This window comes from Auxenochlorella protothecoides, assembly GCF_000733215.1.
Source record: "Auxenochlorella protothecoides strain 0710 unplaced genomic scaffold scaffold61, whole genome shotgun sequence".
Lineage (NCBI taxonomy): Eukaryota > Viridiplantae > Chlorophyta > Trebouxiophyceae > Chlorellales > Chlorellaceae > Auxenochlorella > Auxenochlorella protothecoides.
This window is the reverse complement of record NW_011934415.1, coordinates 18,541-28,998: the sequence shown is the minus strand read 5'-3', so window position 1 is coordinate 28,998 and position 10,458 is coordinate 18,541. Positions and strand designations below refer to the sequence as shown.

At 64.4% G+C, this 10,458-nt stretch overlaps 4 protein-coding genes across 4 annotated transcripts in view; 2 read left to right on the top strand and 2 right to left on the bottom strand.

The window, feature by feature from the left end:
• F751_5290 (putative glutamyl endopeptidase, chloroplastic) overlaps positions 1–3,744 on the top strand; it is a gene marked incomplete at both ends in the record, with an annotated part of 6,108 nt that extends 2,364 nt beyond the window's left edge. The window contains 9 exons of the mRNA XM_011403090.1: positions 32–154; positions 509–650; positions 836–982; positions 1,255–1,303; positions 1,494–1,758; positions 2,041–2,228; positions 2,423–2,477; positions 2,718–2,925; positions 3,160–3,744. Of these exons, the coding sequence (XP_011401392.1) occupies positions 32–154; positions 509–650; positions 836–982; positions 1,255–1,303; positions 1,494–1,758; positions 2,041–2,228; positions 2,423–2,477; positions 2,718–2,925; positions 3,160–3,744 (1,762 nt within the window). The remainder of the gene's footprint in view (positions 1–31; positions 155–508; positions 651–835; positions 983–1,254; positions 1,304–1,493; positions 1,759–2,040; positions 2,229–2,422; positions 2,478–2,717; positions 2,926–3,159) is intronic.
• A 439-nt stretch (positions 3,745–4,183) lies between these two features.
• F751_5289 (putative helicase) lies at positions 4,184–8,845 on the bottom strand (the record flags this gene model as incomplete). Its single annotated transcript, XM_011403089.1, has 12 exons — positions 4,184–4,468; positions 4,682–4,876; positions 5,095–5,493; positions 5,768–5,938; positions 6,197–6,352; positions 6,397–6,436; positions 6,535–6,737; positions 6,936–7,421; positions 7,614–7,761; positions 7,936–8,087; positions 8,289–8,510; positions 8,708–8,845. The coding sequence occupies 12 exons, from the start codon at positions 8,843–8,845 to the stop codon at positions 4,184–4,186; spliced, it is 2,595 nt and encodes an 864-aa protein (XP_011401391.1).
• Positions 8,846–9,163: 318 nt separating this feature from the next.
• F751_5288 (hypothetical protein) lies at positions 9,164–9,838 on the top strand (the record flags this gene model as incomplete). The annotated part of the gene is made up of 4 exons (XM_011403088.1): positions 9,164–9,233; positions 9,320–9,367; positions 9,528–9,607; positions 9,740–9,838. The coding sequence occupies 4 exons, from the start codon at positions 9,164–9,166 to the stop codon at positions 9,836–9,838; spliced, it is 297 nt and encodes a 98-aa protein (XP_011401390.1).
• A 73-nt stretch (positions 9,839–9,911) lies between these two features.
• The window catches only part of F751_5287 (Sorting and assembly machinery component 50-like protein), a gene marked incomplete at both ends in the record, with an annotated part of 3,223 nt that continues 2,676 nt past the window's right edge, over positions 9,912–10,458 (bottom strand). The window contains 2 exons of the mRNA XM_011403087.1: positions 9,912–10,040; positions 10,289–10,420. Coding sequence (XP_011401389.1) covers positions 9,912–10,040; positions 10,289–10,420 — 261 coding nt within the window. The remainder of the gene's footprint in view (positions 10,041–10,288; positions 10,421–10,458) is intronic.

The window sequence follows — 10,458 nt, the reverse complement described above, 5'->3', positions numbered from 1 at the left end:
CCGGCGCTGTCACGCGACTGGGCCCGTCCAGGCAATACACGGGGGCCCATGCCTCGCCAGACGGCCGGTACCTGCTGGTGTCCTACTTCCACAGGCCCTACTCCTACTCCGTGCCGTGCGGCCGCTTCCCCAAGAGCATCGAGCTGTGGAGCGCGTAAGTTTGTGGTGAATGTTTCGCGGGATGGAGCGTGGCAAGGGTTGGGGGAGGTACTCTTTGGGGGAGATTTGATTGTCATCTCAAGCCCTGCAATGGTGCGACTCCGCCACTGGTGGTGAAGCTGGTTGGTCTTGGTATGTGGACCTCAATGGGCACCTCATCTAGTAGGCCAGCCATTGGTGTCTAGCAGAAGGCGGTGCGCATGCTGTCATCAGGCCAAACATGGCATGCCAGCTGTGTCGCAGCTGGTAATTCCTGACTCCAACCACCACATCCCCCCCCGTAGTCCATCATGTTTAACTTGTACAAGCCTCCAGAGCATCGAGCGCCTCCCTCTCACTATGTACGCAGGGATGGCACCCCCCTGCGTGTAATCGCCGACCTCCCCCTGGCCGAGGATATTCCAGTGGCATTCGACAGCTGCCGGCAGGGGCCGCGCCATCTGGAGTGGAGGGATGACAAACCTGCCGAGCTGGCGTGGATTGAGTGCCAGGTGGGCGGGAGATGGCTGGTTTGGAGGTGGTTGATTGCTGTATTAGGTCCTGGAAACATTCCGCATAGCTTGTGATGTCCTTGGTATCGCAAAGGTGTCCCATGTGTCAAGCTACAGAGCACAAGGGTGTGTATCTTCCGCCTCGTGTGCATACTTTCCATCCTCAGCCCACCCCATGAATGCAGGACGGCGGGGATCCTGCAGTGGCTGCCGAGCCGCGCGACATTGTCTACACGCTGGAGGCGGGCGACCTGGAAGCAGAGGCCAGGCCGCTGGTGTCTACCAACCTGCGCTGCGGGGGAATTGTCTGGGGGGACGACGCCCTGGCGCTGGTAGGCTCATTTGGGTGGCATGATATTGTTCGACGCTCTATGGAGGGGTTGGGCCACCAGATCGCGCCTGTTTGTGGTCGGACTGTCTGGCATGGCATGGCTTGGATCTGGAGGCTCAGGCATTGACCCCGGGGCCCAAGCCCTTTTGCCACTGCCCAGTCATGATTTGTGCCCCCTCGCCTGTGACCGCCCGCCTGCCTGCACTCGACCTGCCTGCACTCATTTATACAATACCTAACTCCTAAACCCCCCCTTCCGCCAACCCTGTCCAGCTGTACGAGTCTGAGTGGAAATCGCGGCGCAGCATCGTGTCGACCTTCAGTCCGGGAAGCCGGGGGGCGGCGCCCCAGGTCCTCTTTGACCGCAACTATGAGGATGCCTACACAGGCAAGACCCCCCGGGTGCACAAGGGGGTAATTGTCCTGGCAGACCACTCGCAGCGCATGGCATGCAAGGCTAAGGGAGGAGGCCTCCCAATCCCTCAACCCTCCCCTACGCCGCCACCCTTTAGACCCGGGCTCGCCCGCGCTGCGACGGACGAGGTGGAGCACGTACGTGCTGGCCAGGCTGGACGGCGCGCGGCGGCTGCTCCTGCAGGGCTCCGGCGCCGGGCCGACGGGCAGTCGTCCTTTCCTGGACGTGCTGGAGGTGGACTCCAAGGCCACGCGCCGGCTGTGGCAGAGCAGCCCCCCTTTTTTCGAGACCACCAGCACCATTCTTTCCGATGAGGACGAGCGGACAATCACCCTGGACGGCCTGCGCATCCTGGCCACCAGGTGCGTTGTTGGGGTGGTAGGGGTGTGGTACTCGCTGCATTGGGTTGAGTGCTTGCCGGATGGAGGCTCAGAGTCGGGGGGAAATTTGGCGTCTGGCAGGCCTCCCCCATCCGGCTTCCTATGATTCGAGTGTCTCCGGTGGCTTCCCCATCGGCATGTTCTGATGGAATATGCTAAGGAAGTGCGGCCTGCTCTCAAGACCTTGGCATCTTGTTCCCCGGCGACTCGGCAGCTGTGGACGGACAACTGACCTGTCCAACAACCCGCCCCGACCTTGCCCAGGGAGTCTGAGCGGGAGCCTCCCCAGTTTTACATCAAAAGTTTTGCCAACGATGGGAGGGACATCAGCGAGCGCTGCATCAGCGCCTTCCCGCACCCCTACCCGACCCTGAAGGGCCTGTCCCAGGAGATTGTGCGCTACAAGCGGGACGATGGGGTGGAACTGAACGCCACGCTTTACCTTCCCCCTGGTGAGATGCTGCTTGTGTGGGAGAAAGAGCACGAGCCAGCCATGCATCTGTGTCTTTCTTAGAGTTGGGCTGGTGGGAGTTATCGTGGGGATCTGGTCAAACTGGGCGTCAACTTCTATCCCATGATTGAGGGTATACCTTGGACGTCGCATGCATGCATGCCACTCCCTGCATGCTGTCCACACCTTCCTCAGGGTATGACAAGGACAGGGATGGGCCGCTGCCTTGCCTCCTCTGGGCGTACCCCAGGTAATGGGTGTTGGGTTGAGTGTATCTAGGTTTATGGCGCGGTATGTTGAGCAGCACACCTGCCAAACGCTCAGTGCCACGTCACCACTCGGGTGACAAGACCTCCGTGCATTACTCGGATGTCACCTCTTCTCCAACAGTCCGTCATCTGCTTTAACCTGCTAGAGTATGTATGCGTTGCACAACGCATGTTCAACGCCAAATCTCAGATTATGAATCCCCATTGCCCCGCGCTCACAGGGAGTACAAGGACAAGGCGGCTGCCGGGCAGCTGCGGCGCTCACCCCACCACTTCAGCGCGGTGGGCGCCTCCTCCCCCCTCATCTTCCTGACGCGGGGCTGGGCGGTGCTGGACGGCCCGGGCTTCCCCATCGTGGCCGAGGGGGACGAGGAGCCCAACGACACCTTCCTGGAGCAGCTGACCGCATCGGCGCGGGCGGCCGTGGAGGTGCGATTATTCGTGGCTGGTGGTGAAGGGGCCGCAGGGCACCTTGAGAAGTGGCGATAGTGCTGCTCGGCATGTCTGGAAAAGGTTCCACACGGATGCCTGCGATACGCTGGCCCCCTCTGTGGCTCGGCCGAGTGCCAAGTTGCAACTCCCCCGGCACTCCCACAATCCCCCCACACCTGTCCAACCCGACCCTCTCCCCAAGCAATGCCCACCCCCCCTCCACCCCACCAGGAGGTGGTGCGACGCGGCGTGGCCCACCCCTCAGCCGTGGCCATCGCCGGGCACAGCTACGGCGCCTTCATGGCTGCCAACCTGCTGGCGCACGCCCCCGATCTCTTCGCCTGTGGTGTGGGCCGCAGCGGGGCTTACAACCGCACGCTCACCCCCTTCTCCTTCCAGCAGGAGCAGCGCACGCTGTGGGAGGTGCCGGAGACCTACCTCAAGATGTCGCCCTTCATGCACGCGGACAAGGTGCGTCGCCCGCTCCTGCTCATCCACGGCGCCGACGATAACAACACGGGGACCTTCACGCTGCAGTCGGAGCGCTTTTACGCCGCGCTGAAGGGGCACGGCTGCGTCACACGCCTGGTGGTGCTGCCGCACGAGAGCCACGGCTACCGCGCGCGCGAGTCGGTCATGCACGCGCTGTATGAGATGAACGCCTGGCTGGACCGCTTCTGTCGGAGCGCGCTGGAGGGGCAGCGGGGGGCGGCAGGGATGGTAGCGGGGGAGGACCGGGCTGGTGAGCAGAAGCAAGGGGCCGCGGAGCGGTCGGGCGACGCGCTCGTGGCCGCAGCCGCAGAGCGCGACACCTGAGGAGGGGGTGTGGTGTGGAGCCTGTAGAGCGTGAGTGCCGTGTGAGCCATGGTGTAAGCACTCTCGCGCTGCCTGGTGTGGCCGCCTTGGCCTGGTGTGCACTGTACAGAGGGGCTGGCCCATGCAACAGACGGTACCAGCTCCCTCTACGACGGACCGCTGGCTTGTGGACACCCCTGAGAGTGCTTCAAAGCATGGTTGTCACCTGGACCAGAAGTGCCACGAGGCTTACAACACAACGCTTATTGAACAGCAGCGGCTTCACGTTGACTTGCATGAGTGTGACGGCAGGGTACCCCTGCATGAGCACTTTGCAACGATCTTTCCACGTAGGATGGGTCTCAACAGACTCGTTGAGTGATTCATCTTCCCAAAGTGCTCGCGTCACTCTCACCTCATTGGCAGGCAGGTGTGCGGTGGCGCCACACGCCCCTGCACCTCACCCCTTGACGTGCCGCTTCGCCCACACCCCCTGGGCGACACTCCCGAGCTTGCTGGCGGGGGCGCCCACCCCGCCCTCCTCCTCGTCGCTGTAGAGGTAGGGGTCGTCGCCCTCGGGCACGGCCGGCCTGGGCTGGTCCACCTCCATCTTCTGGGGTCCGTTCCGCTCTTTCTTCCCCTTGGCGCGCGCCTGCAGGCTGGCCAGGTCCTGGGGGGCCACCTGGCCCTCCGCCACGCGGCCCACAAACTCGTTGTAGGGCTGTGCGGCACTATACAGGCAGCCCTGGCGGTCGAAGGTGCAGAGGGGTGATGGCGATGTGTGAGCTCAGGCTGACTTCCCCAGGCAGGGGGCACAGCCTTCCTTACCATGCCGCAGGCCCTTGGCTGGGCAAGGTAGACCCGGTGCAACAGAGAGTGACAAGGCAGCAGGCCAATGACACATCCTGCCATCATTTCCTCCAGCGACCCACCCCCGTGAACCCTCCCCACCCAGCACCTTGGTGGCGCAGACGGAGACCAGGGCGCCCCAGTTCCCGTCCTGGGCCAGGGCGGCGGCGTTGCCCACCACCAGGAGCGAGGAGCGGGCTCGGGTCAGGCCCACGTTCATGCGCCGCTCGTCCGCCACGAAGCCGATGGACCCGCGCCGGGAGCTCCTGACCGTGGAGAAGATGGCCACGTCCTTTTCTCGGCCCTGGAGCGCGTGTTGGGGAGGAGGGGAGGCGGGTGAGCGTGTGATTCTTTGGGACCAGGTTTGTGGGTACAGGGATCCTTGGCGTCTTTGCCTCGGTCTGGAGGGCACAGCAGCACAAGACTACCCCGGAACACCTTGGAACCCCTGCTCCACGACCTTTCCCCACCAGATCGAGTCTCCATGACAGCACATCCGTAGGACCCCGCTCCCCCTAGTACCTGGAAGCCGTCGATGGTGTTGATGTCCACCGTCTTGGCCATGTCCGGCCCCAGGGCGGCGAGGAAGAGGCGGCGCAGGAGGGACACCTGGGCCTTGTAAGGAGAGATGACGGCCACCGCGGGGCGCCCCCGCAGCTCCGGGTGGCGGTGGATGAGCTCGCGGTAGATGGACAGCACCACCTCCGCCTCGGTGGTGTTGACCAAGGAGTTGCTGCCGGCGGGGGTGCCCTCCCTCCCCGGGACGTCGTAGAAGACGAGGGGCGCAAAGGCGGGGGAGGCGTGCCAAGCGCGCTTGGTTTGCGCCGCGACGTCCGCGCCGTCCTTGAGCCCGCCGCCGTAGAAGGTGGCGGAGGGGAACTCTCGGATGGCGGGGTGCATGCGGTACTGAGTGTCCAGCACCTTGGATTTAGGAAAGAGGGCGTCGGGAACAAGAGGGTGAGACTTGGACAGAGGCACGGGGGGGGATGGGGGGGAGAGGCAGGTCGTGAAGTGCGAACTCAAGTGTGCGGTCTGGCGTGCAGCGGGCGCCCCGCAGTCGCGGGGGTCACCAGAGCTCTACGCGCCGATTCCCTCAACACCCAGCTCCCTTTCCTTCCCATCTCTGCGAAAGATCCTTGAGATATACTCCATACAGACCCCCGCCCCCCCGCTCTTCCCCTTGCACAGCAAGCACCTGCACGGGGTACCCTGCGCTCTGCAGGCGGCTGAAAAGGCTGCCCGAGTAGCCGTGCGCCAGGGCGCGAGAAGAAAGCACGGTGGCCGGGAGCTGCACCGGGTCGCCGACCAGGTAGACCTGGCGCGCGCCGCCGTGCGCCAGGGGAACCAGCACCGCCGGCTCCACCGCCTGCACGTTGGGGAGGGGCAATGTGAGGGGCCAGGGGGGGTGGGGGAAGGGCTGCGCACGTGCACACCAGGGACCAGCGAGCCTGAGTGTGTATTGCCTGTTGAGACAAGTGGTGACACTGCAGGTCGATGTTCTCGGAGCAGAGCAGCGGCCCCTTCCTTTGCAACATCATGCACCATGCCATGGGAACCAGCCGCCCTCCACGGACGCCCCAACATGCAGCACAGACAGGACCATCCCCTGTCACGCACACCGCACCTGCGCCGCCTCGTCGACGATCACGACATCAAACTTGCGCGCAAGCCTGACAAAGGAGGCTGAGCCGGAGAAGGACAGCGTGGTGCACACGATGCTGGCCTCCTCCAGGATGGCCATGCGCGCTCGGTCCCGCTCCAGCCTCGACGCGCTCGACGCCTGTGAGGGAGGGTTGGGCAAGACGGCGGTGGCCTTCGTCTCACAATGCTGGATCGCTTGTTGGGCTGCAGGGGCGAGCCGGGGCTGCACGAGGAAATGGTGCAGCAAACAGGCAACCTCATCCCCCAGTCATATCACATCACCACCCTCGGCCCCCCCACAAAACCATCCTCCTTCTGCACCGCCCGCAGCTCGCCTTGCCCGCCTCGGAGCCGAGGCGTAGCGTGACCAGCGTGTCCAGCGCCACGCTCTGCACGCTGTGGTGGATGTTCACCCCCACCCGAACCACGCTGGGCGTGAAGGCCTTGCCGTCCTTGTCGGTCAGGCCCGAAGTGATCAGCCGCAGCACGATCTCGTCCAGCGCCGAGTTGGCCGGCGCGCACACCTGGCCGGGAGAAAGGGCGGCGTGTGGGGTGGGGGGCGGTTGGGTGGGTCGGTGGATGGGGATCCCCAGCTGACCATTCGCGAAGCCTCACCATCCCTCTCAGCTACCAGGCACGGTGTGCCCCACCAGCAGCCCCCAGGACCCCCAGCAGAATATACAGTCCTTCCCCTTCTACCCCAGAGAATAATCACCACTCACGAGGACGCGGGCCCTGATGCCCGCGGACTTCCCGATGCGGAAGGGGATCGCGCGCCGCGTCAGGCCGTAGTCGTCGCTGGGGTCCGCCAGCTCCGCCGGCACCACCGCCTCGCGCGGGTCGGGTGCGCCCGTGAGCCAGGGGCAGTGTGCCTGCCAGGTGGCGTGCACCTCGGCGGGGGTCAGGCTGCGGCTTGGCCGCGCCCGGGCCTCGGGTTTCCCTGCCTGCGCCGCGGAGCCCTCGCCGGCAGGCTGCGCACGCTGGGAGGAAAAGGCGCCGCGTGGCGCGGCGTGCAGGACGATGGAGAGCAGGCCCAGGATGGTCTTGGTCTTCCCCGTCCCTGGCGGGCCCTGAATGAGCGTCAGGGAGGTGCCGTCCAGCCCCGCCGTCACTGCCGCAAGCTGGGAGGCGTTGTAGGACTCGGCCATGGCCTCCAGCATGCGCGGCGGGGCCTCCAGCTGCTTGGCCGCCACGCCGGAGGAGCTGGGCTGCACAGGGAGGTTTCGGGTGAAGGGTGGCGAGGGATGCGGGATGGAGGTTAGATCTGGGGGGACCCGCTGCCAGTCATGCTTGTACTGAGTGATGAAGGACAGTGCTGGGACATGTGGAGCCACACGAGAAGGGGCTGCCCAACCCCAATACAGCCCTTCAGCACAGTACAGCCTCTCATCAGCCCCGACCTTGGCGGAGAGGAGGACGTCATGCAGTGGGGAGTGGGCCATGCAGTGCACCGCCGCCCACTCGCGCTGGATGGTGCTGGTGTTGGCGAGGCGTAGGAGCCACCAGCCGGAGCCGGCCACAGGCAGGAGCGCGCTCATGCGTTTGACCCTAGGTTGTTGGGAGAATGCATGGAGGGTTGGGTGGGCTGGCTGGTCGCACGCTCGGGGCGGGGCCCAGTATCCGCGGGCCCAGGACAAGAGCGCCGGCGATGCACAGCACGGCATGCCGCTGGAACCCATTGCACCGTTACTCTGCAGCACCGGGGATGGCCACATCCATCACCAATCCCAACCCACAACTTGCCTGGCCGTCCCGGCGGCGCTGCCGGCCTGGGCCACTTCGGAGAGGTTGAACCGGACTCGCAGACTCTGCTCGCCCTCGTGCCCCGCCACCATTCCCAGGGCATGGTGCACCTCGTCCGTGCTTTCTTCCGACTGCAGTGCACGGCAGGGGATGTGGAGGATGCCAGACTGGTCAGCGAGCCCCTCGGATGATGGCACAGCAGGGCTCGGTGCCTGTCGGCGGCGCGCCGTCTGGCCGCGTTTGGGATGACGATGGACTGCCCCACGACATCGCCTGCAGACCTCGGTCCCTGCTACAGCCCTCACCGCTGCAGCCCCTGCAACCCCGTGCACCTGTGGGTCATCTCGAGACACCAGGACGACATCGTTCTCTGAAAAGGAGCTGTTGACCCCCGGGGGGAGAGTGAGGACGAGCAGCAGGCGCCCCTCACCCTTGTCCTCGCATGCCGCCACCACACAGCGCTGACTCAGTGCAACGCTGCCCTCATCCTGGCCTCGCAGGAGCTGGGCCGCCGCCTCCTCCAGCAGCAGTGGCTGGAAGGTGGACGTGTAGGCCTGCAGGGGTGTGTGGCAGGGCGCTCTGGCTGGCCAGCAGTCGTGCATAACGAGGCTCTGTTGCAATCATTCATTCCTGGAACCATGGACATCGACATGGGCGGAGTTACTCAGGCCCACCATGCAGAAGTCGCGCAGTAACCTGCCAAATGCAAGACAGACTGCGCTCCCACCTCCCACCCACCATACCCACCGACCTGGACGCTGGAAAAGGTCTTGGGGATGGTTGGGAGCTGGGATATAGGTCCCTTACCGTCCGTAACATCCCGTTCCAGCTGCCAGTAGTCCCAGGACTGCACGATCTCCTGCAGCTGAGCCGCATACCCACTCTCCATCCCTTCACAGCTGGCGAGTGTGCGCCAGCAGCGTTCTGTACGGGCCTCTAGTCGGGCATCCTAGCACACCCAGATTGTTATTATTGGTATTCTATCCACTTCGCGCTCTGCATGCATTCTACTGTGCCCACTTCCCAATTAGGGATTCGCGCGCGCAGGGTGCTGGGCCTGCTGACTCCTCTTCGAACTGCGATCATGAACGATGTAGGAGTTCCACCCGGGGTGCACCACAGCGCGGCATGCCCTGTGTCATGTACAAGAGTCATCCCAATTTTGATTTCTCTGTTCACATGACCCATTGAATCGGATCCAGAGTGGATGGGAGTCCGCGCCTTCCATGGGAATGGTGCCGGGCTAGGACTCGGGGTCGGCTGTGGCTTCGGGATCGGTGAGGCTGGATCCTGAGGATGGATGCCCGGTGCAACAGTCCAATGCATGTGCTCTTATCACGATCTCCGACCTCAAACTGCGCAGGCTGGGGCTTTGGCGGGACCAACCTCGGTTTCGCTGGGCTGGGCGTTGGTGAGTGGGTGGGGAGGTGCAACAGGAGAGGCGCAGGGCATGGAGGCTTGCATCCTCTATGAAAGCCTGTCGGCGTGGCGAAATCACGCGTATTTACTCCCGTTTGTTACCATCTGCACCCTTTCTCTCGCTGGGCAACACACTCCCTCATCCCGCCCAGGTGGCGGGTGCGGCGTGGGGCTCGGGCTCGGCTGGGGCCACGGCATCGGACTGGGCGCGCAGTACATCAACATGTCCCCCGTACGTCGCAGTGAGGGCTGTGCAGCGGAGCTACAGGCGTGGATGCATTCACACGACCATGTCCTGAACTGCACGGCTCACTTCCCCTCCGTGCATCCACCCTTACCCTTGCGGCCATTTCCTCCGACGCAGGAGTTCACAGAGAGCAAGAGCCACAGACCCAACGTCTTCCAGCAGGTCAGCTACTTTGTCCGCCGTGTCTCCACCCTCAATCGTGGGCTGGGCCCCTGACTCCCGGGCGGCGGGCCTGCTTGCTTTCCATGTAACACGACCCGCCCGGGGCTGCAACAGTCCTGGGCAGGGCTCAGAAGGTGGGGGGAGAGAAGCCAAACTGGACGCCTGCTTTCACGCGGTCGTGCTCCCGGGCCCTGACCACCCGCGTCAGGTTCAGCTCCAGCTTGCCCACCCGGGTCGGCCATACGATGCCCGCGCCCTGGGACAGACGATGGGGAGAGGGGGCCATGGGTTGTCAGCATCGATGGTCACTTGCGAAACGCGGCCCGCGGGTGGAAGAGAAGTGATCCAAGGCCACTGGCGCGCGGCATCGAATCTTGTGCCTGGCTGCAGACGAGACTTCTCGTCCCAAGTCGATGAGCGTACACCCTGCCTGGCGCAACGATGCCCGCCCGAGGGGCATCGGTGGCCCTCCCCCTCCCTCTGAGGCCCATTTGCACGGCTCACCATGGACCACCGGAAACCCGACGCAAAGGCGGCGGCATCCTCCCTGCAGGCCGGGCCCAGTCCCACCACGTTGCCGCCGTTGACAAAGAGGTGGGCGTACAGCCCCGCCGCTCGTGTCGCCTCGAAGGGCAGCTCGAAGTTCAGAGCGCCCAGGAAGGTGCAGAAGACGT